Source organism: Cuculus canorus, chromosome 6 (assembly GCF_017976375.1).
Source record: "Cuculus canorus isolate bCucCan1 chromosome 6, bCucCan1.pri, whole genome shotgun sequence".
Classification (NCBI taxonomy): domain Eukaryota; kingdom Metazoa; phylum Chordata; class Aves; order Cuculiformes; family Cuculidae; genus Cuculus; species Cuculus canorus.
The window spans coordinates 18,104,046-18,118,775 of record NC_071406.1 but is presented as its reverse complement, the minus strand read 5'-3'; the positions used below and the strand labels follow the sequence as shown (position 1 = coordinate 18,118,775).

General features: G+C 42.4%; 1 protein-coding gene across 1 annotated transcript in view; it reads right to left on the bottom strand.

The window, feature by feature from the left end:
* Positions 1-2,614: 2,614 nt before the first annotated feature.
* LOC104054609 (unconventional myosin-X-like) overlaps positions 2,615-14,730 on the bottom strand; it is a 95,211-nt gene continuing 83,095 nt past the window's right edge. Inside the window, exons 35-41 of the mRNA XM_054069236.1 lie at positions 12,589-12,886; positions 11,153-11,360; positions 10,228-10,364; positions 8,814-8,937; positions 6,553-7,002; positions 5,562-5,753; positions 2,615-4,851 (exon numbers count right to left, since the gene is read on the bottom strand). Coding sequence (XP_053925211.1) covers positions 4,738-4,851; positions 5,562-5,753; positions 6,553-7,002; positions 8,814-8,937; positions 10,228-10,364; positions 11,153-11,360; positions 12,589-12,886 — 1,523 coding nt within the window. The 3' untranslated portion in view covers positions 2,615-4,737. The remainder of the gene's footprint in view (positions 4,852-5,561; positions 5,754-6,552; positions 7,003-8,813; positions 8,938-10,227; positions 10,365-11,152; positions 11,361-12,588; positions 12,887-14,730) is intronic.

Below are 14,730 nucleotides of genomic sequence, written 5' to 3'. Positions count from 1 at the left end.
CCAGGGCTTTTCCTGATACAGATTCAACACCTTTATGCCCCACACCAGTCATACCTTGCAGGGCCACCTCTGCTTCCAAGCACATAATGACAAACCTTCCTCTGCATCACACTGCTTAGAGAATGACTTACCAAGATGCAACCATCCTGGGGGAGGTGAAGGGGAAAGCTCCTACTTTAAACACTGCTGTGCCCCAGGCGCACCCTGACAAGGCACAACTGAGGACAGCTGAGTTGCTTTCTCTCAGCTCATGCTGCAACAGGATAAAGAAACAAGACAGGTAAGTCGCTTTTATGAGCCTCTGTGCTTCATTAGTGGACTTGCAAAACCTGTGGCCAATTACAGCCTGTGACCAGTTAAAGCCTGTTACAGAACCAGCTGAGTTTATATTGACAGGCACTCACTACTTCATTGAGTCACTTGGGATTTACGAGTGTTTGCTTTTACAGAAAGGTGTTTGTGTTGGTAATGCTGAGCCATCACATTTCGGGGAAGCCTGAGGCATCGCTGTGCCAGGTGCAGGGCCTGAGGGTTGTGGGCATCCACAGACGTGTCCCTGCGTGCAATGTTAGCAGGCAGTGGAGCCGGGCTCCCTGCCCCCAGCTGTACTCTGTAGCCGGCCAGGCTGCCCAGCCCACAGGGCAGAGGGTGGCAGCTGACATCTGGCAAGAACTGGGAATCGCCCAACATCATGTGTTCACTCTTGGTTGCATCCAGATCTAAACGCTAGCGGAGTCCAGGTATGCTGTGAGATGGCATCCTCCCTGTTGAAGAGGCTGTCTGGCATGCAGCCATCCTTGAAGAGCAGTACTTAAAAGGTAGGTAGAGAGAAAGTGATTTTCACTGGCAATCAGGTTCTCGGCAATTGCCTCTGTGTTGATAGTGGCATGAGCCCGAAGTGTGTATCTGATTGTTGCATTAGGAATTGCTGGCATGGGATATGGACAAGAACTTAGCAAATAGGCAATCTGCAGATTTAGGAGCTTCCATTTTGCTGAAGGGGCTGGAATTCATGTTTGAGGGATTTGCTTAAATGCCCAAGAGAAGCACATTGCTTTGAAGTCAATGCATAGAGTAATGATATAACATAGAACTTATGTAGGGAAAGGCTGTGTTTTAGAACAAGGTGTAAATAAACAGTTGAAGTGTACAGTCAGACTGTTTTAATAACTAGATACATGTGCCTGTGCTATAACCTGTAATTTTGTGTATAAACCATTTTATGTTGACTGTATAAGTGCCGATTATAAATTGTGCCCTGTTCCAAAGCGTAACTCTTAACGCCCACTGGCATGAAACTCTTTAATATAAAATAAACGTTACACCATACAAACTTGGGTTGACTTATAGGGAAATACTGGGGTGGATGCCAGAAGGGAGTGTGCATCACACTGACAGGGTGGTAGAATTAGAACAGTAGTGGGAGAAGGCTGTTGGTTGGCCATCACCTTGGGTGGTCACTCACCGCGACCAGAGCCATAAATGAGATTGTGCATGTTGTCATAGTTGTGCTGGAACTGAAATGGCGCATGTTTGTTGTCATGATAGTGATGTATTAGATGAAGCAAGTGGAGTCTGAAATTCAACAGCTGCAAACAAGGGTGCCTGGCTAGCTAGCTCCTGCTTTAATCTGCTGCAACTGCTGCTGGCCTCTGTGTGTGCCACTGAGAGAAAAATTCGGTTTCAGTTAGTTGTAGCCCAGTAGGCAGTGAGGAGGGGAGACATACCATGCCAGAGCCTGACATGACTGAGAAGTGTGCTAGCATTAAGAAGGCTATTCAGGAGAGATGTGTAGGCCAAGCAGCCTGTATTTGGTTTTGACATCCTTCCTCCATCCAAATAAGTCACCTGCATGTCACTTCAGGTTTCCTAAGCAGAAAGGAGGCAGAGACAGAGTGGGTTTGGGAGTACACAGGAAGGAATATAACAGCTGAGAAAAGAAAAGCAGATGCTGAAGTAAGGAGAGGGAGCTCCAGCCTCAAAAAGACGACCTGGAAAGATTATGCAAAGTGATAGGGATGAAGAAAATGAAAATCTGTGGGCGACTGGAGATGAAATTGCCTAGGTCTATCTCCAGGGTCCCAAGGCTCTCAGAGCATCCAACCAAGAGATAAATGAAAGCATCACTACTCAGTTTCTGTACCAGTGTGTGGATTGAGAGAACTTTGATAGGGGATAGGCTGTTGCTCACAGCTCATCTGGCCCCAAATTTACCACTCTGGAGATGAACACGTTCTCTCAGGTGATCATAATATTTGAGTCATGCTACTGTCACAGAAGCACAGTTGGAAGCTTAATTGAGCTGGAAGCAATTTTCTGTCATTGGTGATTAATTGCTTGCTCTGCTTTTACCACAGTAACCGCCTCAGAACCAGTCCCTTGAAATTGTGTAGGACATCTCCCACTGACCAAAGGTGCAGCCCAGCCAGGTGCAGCAGAAAGGAAACAAACCTTCCCCCTTGCAGTGGCAAACTATTTTCTATGATTCGCCACAGAGGCAAAATTTGCTTCCAAGAGGAAGGGCTGCTCCTCATGCCATTGATGCCTACTTTTCCCTTACAAATTCTGAGTGTTAGGTCTCCGAGTAAACATATCTTAACACAAGCACACAATGTTTGTGAGCGAATATGGCCTCTGCAATCCAATAATTTATTAAACTTTCATCTTGTAAAGCCAGTTACAAATTGAAAAAGACAGCAGAAGGAATGCTGTAATAGAAATGAGCAAAATTACAACAAATAGTAATGGGAGTTACATTCCCAAGTGGGTTCAAGCTGCCTGCAGCAACCCAAGAGCCAGAACACAGAGCTAGTGCAGAGTTAGAACAGGGATATCAAGGCTCTTGATACATGAAGAGATTTAGTCAGTGTACAGACTGATACAGAGTGTTACTTCTCAGGGTGCCCCTGCATTCCTGTTCCCTCTCACTTGTGACCTGCTCATCTTTTTATTCTTTGTGACAAAAGGGGGATATTTGTAGGATCCTTCAGTAAAGCTAGTTAAGGCAAAACTCCAGTTGAACCTATGATACACAGTAGTGGCTATCCTCTTACACTGGTTGTGTGGCAAGTGGACAGTGTTTGCACATGCTGCAGTGTAGTGGAAATGAGAGAAAAGCACAGATAACATACAGTGTTTTTTCTTGTACTGTCAACCTCAAAACTACAGTGTTCTGCAACACAGTATTAGTGACATGGCACAATTTGATCATCAATTGGAACAGAACCGGTTGAATACTGACTTCTAGTTTGCTATGAAATTTCTTTTTCATAGCTCACAGGCCTTAGCTGCCACTTCTTCAGAAATAGAGACAACTGATTTTAAATACCCAATAAACATTACAGCTCTTCAGTTTCATTAAGAAACTGAACGGGCCTTTGCGTTCTGGGATCCCAAGACTAGACCAGGGTCATAGAAAATGGCTAGCCACCAGGTTTCTTGATTGCTAATGCAACCAATTTATGATGTGACTGATATTGAATACTATTTTAAACAACAAAATCAAGTTTCTGAAGTCAACAGAATGAAGATGATTGTCATCTTTCACTCAGAAGAAAAAGAATTTCTGCTTCTTCGCAAGTAGCTATAAAAACATCCAAGAAGCAGCTGATTTGGCAAAACAGCATTGCTTTCCAGTTTTGCTGATGAATAAGGACCTAGGAGAGACTGGAAGGGGATTCGGGAATTCAGTGATGGAAGCAGTTCCAATTAGAATTTGGAGGAAGATGAGGAGTTTGGCATCTGCTTACAGTAGTAGAGCAGAAGTGAAATTCTTGCCTATAACAATTTATGTAGGCACCTATTCACTCAGTAGGAAACGCTTCACATAAGTTCAGGGATCCCCATCATCCTAAAATCCCATCTAGAGAAGGAAGGAACTTAATACAGCAAGCTGTTCCCCATGAAAACCTCTCACTTCCATCAAAACCTAGAGTTTGTGAAGAACAGCTCTTCTGGAAATGCAACTAATCAATCTGTCTCACCTCCTGAGCTGTAGAAAGGCAGTCATTAATTCTTTAGGCAAGTGTTACTGCTTGGAATGTAACTGGGATGGCAACCTGATAATCAGTTTCAGTGGTGCTAGTCCCACAGCTTTTCTCCTATATTGGAGTATTAAGAATTTTAAGTTAAAGTGCCACTTTTTACAGTGTTGTACCTGTGAACTTGTATTGGAAGGTCAAGAACCACCTTTGGTGTTTTTAATTGTTTGTTTAATGCTCTCTCATATAGGGTTTGACCTCTTAGTTGGACAACTTATGACTTATATTTTAAAGTTGCTTTCAAAAAAAATAAAAACCAGGTATTCTTTTAGCTATGATCCCAGGATCACAGATGTTTACATGTTGGAAATGCAAGGAAGTTTAAGTCCACCTCCTGTAGTGCAGAAGTGATTCTTGTAAATTTTTCTGCTACTATGACAGGTAACAGTGAAAGCAGCAGAGAAAACAGGCAGGATGCTGCTGCTGCTTCTGACTTTGCTTCTTTAAGGTACACCATTCATCAAAAGCAAGGGGAAAACCAAGTTTTGGGTAGTTAATATTGAACAACATTTGTTGCTGTTTAATATCTTTGGGAAGAGGTGCAAATCCTATGGTACTGTAGATGTCACTTCAGTTTTTAAATATAGTAGTCAGTCAAGTGGAATTCTTAAAAAAACATCTTTGCTACACTTGTGCTGGCAAGTTGCAAACACCAACCATTAAACAACTGCCTCTCTCTTGTGGCAGTTCATTCATATCACCTAGTCCAGATGCTAGCATGACTGTCCACACTGGTAGCTGATTTGACACTGCAGCGTTTCTTCACAATCATGTTGATGTATGCTTTCATGATCTTTATTATCTCTCCCACCTAGAGAGAGAACACAATAACAGAGGATAAGCACATTAAAAACCTAATTCCATTGAGACATATCAGTCATTTTGCAGAAGAAGATTTCCCTTGTCCAAAGTCTGTGGCTTTGAGCAACCTGATCAAGTGGGAGGTGTCCCTGCCCATGGCAGGGAGGGTGGAACTGGATGAGCTTTAAGGTCCCCTCCTACCCAAACCATTCTATGATTCTGTAATTTGAAAGTCATGGCACTACAAGTTTTGCATGCACTACTAAATATGAACATGACAGTAAGGAAAGAAATGCTTGACAAGTTCACGCTTTGCTGTAGAGACACTTAAATGGCTTGTAGCTCAAAGTAAAGCAACTGTAATGCTACTAATTTTTTTTTTTGTTTTTTTTTTTAGTTTGTGAACTATCCATTCATGTACTGGGAGGGAATGAAAAAAATAAGCCTGCTCATAAGCACCCAGAACTGGTTTTCCAGTGCACTGGGAATTTCCATTCAACCTCCTTCATTGGTCTTCACGGCATCATTTTTTCCCTGTTTATCCCTGTATTCAAGAAGAGGTACCACAGCACTTTAGGCTTAAGCTCCCTTCATCTTTTTCCTTGGCTGTCCAATCCATTCAGCAGAAGCTCTTTGCATATAAACTTGCCTATTCCCTGGAAATTAGAGCTGAAATTACATTAAAACTGCACATGCAATAAGTCTTGTGCTTTCATGTACCTGGGATGTTTCAAAGAACATTTCTCTCTCATCCACTGTAATTTTGAAGGTGTTAGGCTGTGGTGCTCCAAAGAAAACTATATGCTCATACTGGAAAGTTTCTAGTGGTTTAGGGTCCCCTCGTTTGTAGACAGACACATTCTCTGTGCTGACTCCAAGCCAAAGATCATTTGGAAATCCACCCTCCTTGCACTGCAGAAAGAGAAACATGAAATTTTGCATAAATGCAGTGGAGTATCAAATCCTCTGTGATGCAAGGAAAAGCCCTGTATTTCTGGCTCCCAGAAGACATTTCAACTCTTCACCCCAACAGAAAAAATAGGATGTCTGCAGAAAGAATCTTGTAGGCACTCCAGCTGCAAAGATTTAGAAGTGACATTGCTGTGAGTCAAATATGAGTTGAGTAACAAATAATTGTAATATCTAACAGCTCTCATCAGATTTTGAAGTAGTTTAGGAAGTTAATATTCCACTTACTATTTTACATATAATATAGTGACTGCAAGTAACTTCACGTGGTAATCCACTCAGGCAGCAACTAAATAAATAAAACTGGAACTGTGGATTCCTACTCTACCAGGCCACAGTGCTCTAAGTGACCCACTCTGAGCTGTTTCTGTTGTACTACTGCAGAACAGGATTGCACTTTTTGCCAGTAAGGACAATACAGCTTTGTTTTACTTTTGTTTTCACTTGCCACCCCCTTTGTAAGCCCCCCCAAAATTTGTCAAATTCTATTTTCTAATGGAGCAGGAATCCACTGCCTCCATTCATTTACTAGGACACGTCAGCTTGCTTGCACTGTGCTCTCTGCATCACACCTCTTTGATTATGTGGTACTGCACACTCATCCTAAGCTTACTAAGACAACATGCAGCCAGTTCCTGAAATTCCCTTCTGCTGCTGAGCAACGTAGTAAACAAAGCGGCATCTGTTCTCCAGACTGATGCCTCTCCCTGGCAGTAGTTACATGAGTTTATACATGGCTCACCTCAACATCAAAGAGAGTTGACCCATAACCCGGCCACTCCTTTACGATGGACATGTATTTCACCATGGCCTGATGCTGAGAGAGTCCCTGCAGCTTGGTCCATTTCTGTGCTATGCTTGCCCGAGCAGCTGAAAGCTCTTCCTTTACCCACATCTCCATCATCTGCTCCTCTTCTACCTTCTGCTTCTTTACAGAGCCTGTCTTGAAGCTGCGTTTCAACGTCCCTTCGAGAAAGCTTGTTCGTCTTCTCTCCAGAGTGTGACTGGTAGTGCCACTACTCTTTGTTGAGTGGAGTATTTTGGATCTTAGTCTATTAACTGGGTAGATTCCCTCAAGGGTCCAACTTATTTTAGAATAATCTCCATGAAGATACTGCAGCCGTAGAGCCGCTAGGCGCTGTAGTGTGTCCTCTGGCGCAGGAAAATGACCATCTATGACACTTTCATGAGCCTATAAACAAACAAAAAGTCCCCCAAACTCATTAGAAAGCAGAAGCACCCTTTATGCACAGCTGGGTAAATCACAGAATCAGTAGGTTGGAAAGGACCTACTGGATCATTGAGTCCAACCATTCCTAACAATCCCTAAACCACACTCCTCAACACCTCGTCCACCCATCCCTTAAACACCTCCAGGGAAGGTGACTCAACCACCTCTCTGGGCAGCCTGTTCCAGTGCCCAAGGACCCTTTCCGTGAAAAATTTTTTCCTGATGTCCAGCCTGAACCTCCCCTAGCGGAGCTTGAGGCCATTCCCCCTTGTCCTGTCCCCTGCCACTTGGGAGAAGAGGCCAGCTCCCTCCTCTCCACAACCTTCTTTCAGGTAGTTGTAGAGAGCAATAAGGTCTCTGCTCAGCCTCCTCTTCTCCAGGCTAAACAACCCCAGCTCTCTCAGCCGCTCCTCATAAGACTTGTTCTCCAGCCCCTCCACCAGCTTCGTTGCTCTTCTCTGGACACGCTCCAGAGCCTCAACATCCTTCTTGTGGTGATTCCTTTGGCATCTGCCAATCCCAGCAACAAAACCAAAGTTCAGGAGGTCAGAACAGACACTATAATACAGAAGTCAAAGTCTGCAACTGGTGGATGAGCAGACTGCATGGGAAACACCTCTTTCTGTAACCCTGAACAGGACAGCAATCTCTAAGGGACCCCTATCCTTTAGTAAAAGTATTACAATGAGAACTCTCTAGGTCTGTAAAAGGTGGGAGAGACTCGAATTGAGGCAGTTTGTTTTGTGCTGTACCAGCTGCGCGTTCTGCGTGGAGATTGTATTCAACACCAGAGAGTCAGATCTAGTAAATTCAAGACTTAACATCAGCCTTATTGCATACCAGCACCTCCCACCTACCTGTCTTTCAACTTGTGTCTTCCTGAATCCTCCTGCTTCCTTTTGCCTATTTTTTTTTGTGAAATGCATTTTTTGTTTTGCTGCATCCATCTAATGTCTGGATAACATCTACCATCCTACTCTTACTTCTCTCCCACCACTCTTTCCTTGTGAAAGCAGTCTAGGCTGAAAGCCTTGTAAACACAGAGTTGAGTACAAATGAATTTCCACAGAGTACTGTGATATTCTGTTCCTGGTCATTTCCTAGACATTCTGTAGCTAACAATACTTAAACTTCATTTCAAGAAAGCCCTCTAAGGGAACCACTGTCTGTGTCATGTACGTCATCAATTTGATTGTCATCCAGTTTCAGTCTTCATGACACTGACCCCTTTAACAAATATTAATTAATTTTCAACAGCTATAATTTTCTGAGGCAAGATCAAAGCATTCATTAGAAGTAAGAAAGATGAGCCGAATCATGCAGCTGGGTAATCCCATCAGTTTAGTTTCACACCCTCAATTGCAAGATTATTTCACACCAGTGTGACCTCTGGCCTAATCAGCATCATTGTGTTATGGAGTATAGTGACTTAAAAATAGAGTACTCAACAGACAAATATTGTCAACTACATTTTCTTTTCCTTTTTCTGTGATATCACTCTAATGCCTCTCTGTTAATCAGAAGAAATTGCCCCAAAGACAGGGGTTTTTTAGTCAATTCCTGCAACTTGCCAAGGATGTGCCGTCCTTGTAAGCTGACACACAGATAAGATTTTTCAGTTTTCTTTACACCTATGTTCTGCAAGCAGTTACACTTATGATTCTTCTTGTATCATTATCCAAATTTCTATCTTTTAAAATTAATGGTAACTTTTTAAAGCATTTTTATTATCACTGGTGTTCCATTTTTTTGTTCTTCCAGAGCCAGCTTACCTGCTCAAACATGAAGGCAAACTCCACCCCATCTTTGGGAACATTCTCAATATCCAAGAAGCAATAAAGCTTAAAATACAGCTGCCACTGTCCTTCTTCCTCTTCTTCTTCAGAGCCAGCAAGTCTGCAAGACAGGAAAGAAAATGAGAGAGGAAAGAAACAGTAACCAGCTGCACTACAGTGCTGGGATGCCCACAGTGCAACTCTCGATATGAAGATACCTCTGGATTTCTGAAACAGAGAGCACAGCAAACTACCTAATTTACCAAGACAACCTCAGTGCAGCAGACTTTTCTGGTAGTTTCCATTTTTTCTTCTTCTGAGTCAAAAGAAATTTTGATTCACCAGGATCCAAATTTATTCTCAGACATGCTTGATCAAAGAATTTGATCAATGGTTCTAGATAAATCCAAGAGTTGGGGAGTGGGACACGAAATATCTCTCATTTTCAAAATACTATTTCCATGTAATCTCGTGACTCTGGAAAGCATCATCTTGCTCCCATTTGGAACAATTTTATTTTTCTCTTTAGAACAGATATATAAAATAGACAATGGCATTACCAACTTCCTTCACCGTTTATTGCTTTCTTTGTATGTCTGGCAACAGAATCACAGTCCATGGTAAGAAGTTAGAGCTGCATTTCTATGCCCACCCAAATATTTGCTCTCTGTTCTGATACAGCTATTATAATGTAAATTGACAAGATCGTTATCAGGCTTGAGCAAGTCTTCTCTGAGCCTACCACTACGCCATTACTGTTCGATAAAGGCGGGACTAATTTTGTCCTGATGAACCACAGAATCATAGAATAGTTTGGGTTGGAAGGGACCTTAAAGATCATCTAGTTCCAAACCCTCTGCCGTGGCCAGGGACATCCCACTTGACCAGACTGCCCAAGGCCCCATCCAACCTGGTCTTGAACACCTCCAGGGATGGGGCAGCCACAACTTTCTTGGGCAACCTGTCTGAGTGCCTCACCACACTCATGGTGAAGTAATTCGTCCTTATATCAAGCCTAAATCTGCCCCTCTCCAGTTTATACTGGTTCCCCCTTGTCCTATCACCTCAAGCCTTTATGAATAGTCCCTCTCCAGCTTTCTTGTAGGCCCCTTTCAGGTACTGGAAGGTCGCTATAACATCTCCTCAGAGCCTTCTCCTCTCCAGGCTGAACAAGCCCAACTCTCTCAGCCTGTCAAGCCAGATAAGGAATGCTTCTTTGTCACCGAAACAGACATGAACATGGCTTTCTGTACAGTGAGAAAGAGCACTTCAACATTACTAAACGTAAGTTCAAACCAGAGTGAATTGTTGAATCACTGCAGCTGCTTTAGATAAAACTACCTGACTGTACTATCACTTAACCAAGTGTTATATCCAACTAGAAGTTAAAAGATTTTATGAGATGTTCTACCTCTCAAACTTGGCCAAGATATCAGCCACAATCACCCGACTCTCAACAGCACGGTCCACCTGCTGATTACGTTCAAAGAGTGCAAACATATTACGGCTGTCCTCCATTGCTAAACCGCGGATAAGCTTTTCAACCACCTGCAGAATCAGAGAGACACAGATCGCAGAGAAGGTATTATACACACTTTCACAGCAAAGCATCAGATCCTCTTCAGGACACTCATACTTTCATAGACCTCTGTCACATTTTTTCCCTAGCTATCCATGTTTCAGATTAAAGACCCTAAAAGATCATTCCCTGCAGGGAAGTCATTGCTTCCATTTGTTCATCCTCACTGTTCTTCCCTGAACTTTTTCAATCTCCACCACCCTTTTGGAGATGGGGGAACTAGAACTCTGTTCAAGATGCAGTCACATAATGGATTTAGATGTCATGATGACACTCTCAGTTCCTCTAGTAACAATTCCACTCTTTGCTACTATTTTTACCTCCGTTTAGCACTGATATTTACAAAGAAATGCCTACTATAAGCTGTAATCTTGCTTCTACCTGCTAACATTGAGCTACTGGCAGAATATCCCTTCTGAAAGGGTTCTACTGTGATATCCTGAATTTGTCCAGAAAAATCTTTTTAGTAAGTCTTCAGAATTATTACCTTTATAATGGGCAGAACACCAAAAGCATTTAGATTTTGCACACAATTGTTAAGTGATATTCTACAACCTGGGCATAGGCCTTGCACCATTCTGAACCTGTGGAATAAGCTGAGCTTTCCCTACAGACTTCGTGGATACAGCAACAAAAATACTAATTACAAAATACCAATGAGAAATTAGAGACGAATGGGGAAAGAAGAGTCCTTTCAACAGACCCAGCATCCAGACAGAGGTGTGCTTACATCTGGTAAACGCTACTAACGCATTACCTCCCCAGCGCTTGTGTGTGAATTGATGGTTATTTTACAGGAGCCACCGCCATGGCAGTACACTGTTGTGGTCATTTCTTCTCGGGTGAGAAGAGCCTGTATTTCCTCCTGGGAGGGCACAAACTCCCTTGTCTTTGTTCTCTTCAGGGAATCACTAATGAATTGCGCATACTTGTCTATTTCTGAGCCTGGAAAGAGGTCTTTTACCCTAATTGTAAAGAGAAACAAAAAAAAACCAAAACAAACAAACCATTACATAGTGAACCAGAAAGCAAGTACTTTACTGTATAACCTGGACTACTGTACGTGGAAAAGTTTAGAGGATGAGTCAAGTACAACCACAGGAAGAATGAGCCTGCTTTTACTAGTCACTCCAGTCACATCAGTGGCATTTCTCAGCAATGCATCAAACAAACAGTTCGGTCTTTCAGGAGTGTAGTATCCGCTGAAGATGGCAGGATTGACTGTCTGAATTTACAAAACTATGAAATCAAATATAAACTTTTTCTCATTTATTCTTAATTGATTTTTTAATTTGCTAGCTATGCTTTAGCTACTTGTACAGTATTTTCAGAAATGGGAAGGTAGAAAATAGATGTTTGTACATGGTGTCTCCCTCCAAGGCCAGGAGCTCCGAGTATAACATTACCTGCAGCTCCAGTGATAAAAACATGAAATGACAACATGGAGTAGTCATCAGCATCCCTTAGAACCAGGCTCTGGATGTCTGAAAGACTCAGCTATTTGGTACACTGGCAAGAATTTCATCTCACTCATTTCTAGTTTGCAAGGAATCAAATATACTTTATCGTTTTTTCTCATCATTAATGAATGGAGACAGGTTGCACAGCTGCAACTCAGCTCAAATGCAGACTGCTTTGGAAAGCTGCATAACGTACTGAACATGAACTGGGAAGAAACGTGATGTAGTACGCTTTCATGTAGTTCCTGAAAATTGGAGGTTAAAGCAGACTAGAAATAAAAATTATAAGCATTACGTGCTTAGTTAAGCAAACAAATACTGAAAAATTATTAATTGAATTTACAGTCTACCTACTACTCCACAGTATGCATTTTGACCGTGGCACACGGAAAGTAGTACAAATTTCAGTGAATATGAAAGTACAGCTCTCACTTTTCCTCCTAATTGAGAATGTTTATATGGACATTAGTAAGCAGTGGGTGATCAGCTGAAAATCCACTTTTAACAGTTTCATGGTATTTTATTTATGTAGCCTTACTTTCTGCATCCTTTTGAAACAACAGATGGGTGGCAAGGGACGGGGGTGGAGTTTGAATACAGCAGAACAACTGGTTGCAAGAATTGTGCACAAAGTTAGGAGTCTGCAACACGACAGGGAAACGTTTGCACAGGAGGAGCGCAAAACAGATGATGATCAGGAAGAAAGGAAACAGGCTGCAAACAGGATGCGTACCTTCTAAGGTGGAACTTGAGGTAGCGCAGGATCCCTCTACTGGGCAGAAAAGTGCAGCTCATACATGACATCAGCTGCCAGTGGTGCAGATTCCCAGTACTGTTGGGATGCGGCATGTGGTTAGTTTGTTTGATGAGCTGACAGTACACTTCATCACGAAGGGGCTTTAAATCATGGCAGGTCTGCAGGATGCCTTGGATAATGGGTATGGGGTCAGAGACTGTCTCAATTTCCTGAAGGGAGTTAAAGATCTTCACTGCTTCATCCTGTAAGCTGCTGTAACCCTTCTCTTGTTGCACTGGGGAACAATCACAAAGGTGACAAGAGGTGAGCATCTCCTTACTTTTCTACTGGCCTAGCAACACTACTCGCAATTGCAGTATTCTGTCACAGAACAGCAACCTGAGCATTAGCTCATCTCTTGAACTTAAATTTATACTCAAAATTCATTAATGCTTCCCCCTTAAATGTGCAAATGCAGTTTTAGTAAGTATTGACCAACACCTAACCTGTCACCACTGCAAACTCGTATATTGTGCAGAAAAGCAGAGTAATGTTTTCAAGAGAAAAACTAAAATCTAGTTCAGGCTTCAGTGTCTGCAGATAAGGTGTCTAGAGACAGCTTTTGACACCTCATCCGCAGACACAGCTGAAGGGGTGGCAGAAAGTCACTTCTGTGTAAACTGTCTCCTCACCTGAGAGCAGAGGGTCGCTAATGCAGTTAAGGCATTAGGTGCCTGAATGCAGACACTGAAGCCTAGCTTACATACTTCCAAAATCTGTGTTGTGTTCAGATTAGCTTTGACCCCCGAGTCAACACAAAATTTCGACAAGTTGCTGTACAATTTCGACAAGATGCAGCTTTTACATATCATTTACGTAAAATGCCCACAGCAACATTGGCTATGTTTTCAAGCACCTAAATGTCTGCTTGGAATTGCTCAGAAGAATGCGATTACTACAATACCGCTGCAGACTTCATTTGCCTTTGTGCATTCCTGAGGCTGTAGGTCCTTCTCAATCTCCTATGCAGCCACTGCTTCCTCAGTAACCATACATTAATAGTACAATACAAATACACAGCCCTTTAGCAATACGTTCCACAGTGGAAGTACTTCCTAATTTTTCTGTATTTCAGCATTTTCCCGTGCTTTTACTTTGCCATTTAATTTGATTCTTTGAGAGACCACGAGCAGCTCCTCCTCTTTCACTTTCTCCATGACAGCCCTCCAGCCCTAAAAAACTCTTTTTGACACTGCTTTATCTGGTCTTTTAACTGTAGGCAGATCTTTCTATGCCTTTCACCTTATTTGGGTAGGTTTTTGGTCTTTTAATTGTAGGCAGACCTTTCTATGCCTTTCATCTTATTGGGGTAGGTTTTTGCCTCTCCTATATCTTTGTTAAGATGCGGAAGGCCAAACTGAATCCTGTATTCAAGATGCAGGTGCATGATACATCAATACAGCTGCACAAAGACTTTATTTTTCCTTTTCTAAGCTTTCAAAACCTTGCATTAGCTGTTTTGTTTCTGTGCTCAGCACAAGAGTCAACATTTTCATAAAGCTATGTAAATGTGTGTTCACTTTCCTAAGCAGAACTAGATCACTCAGACCCATCACCGCCTCTGTGGCAGACTGGTTTTTTCCATATGCATTACTTTGCATACCCAGATTGAAATTAATTTCTGAAAAGATTTTGCAACCCAGTCACTCCGCGTTAGAGATTCTCCTGTAGGTCTTCAGCAGAAGCTTTCAGTTTTAGTATGCCAAATCGTCTGGAATCATCAGCAAATCACTGGTTTTCTGGTGGCCTTATCAAACAGTTTAGCTCTTTCATGCTCCTGAAGTATTTGAAGAAAGGGCTCATTTAGTTTGGTTTTACAGCAGCTTCTTTATGACCTATCCCACTGCCAGTTGCATGATGTAATCCTGTTGTAGGATTTGCACTGGAGCCATTCGCATCCCAGCTGCAGCTCAAGGATGACGGGCTGCACATCCCCTGGACTGATGATAAGCTATTTGCCTCCATTTACTTTAAGATTCAGCGTTCCTAAGATATGAAGCAGTGAACAAGAAATACTACTATGCAAACAAAGGGACTGCTCGCTTTATCTGAACCCTGTGGGCTACACTGCCCCATCAG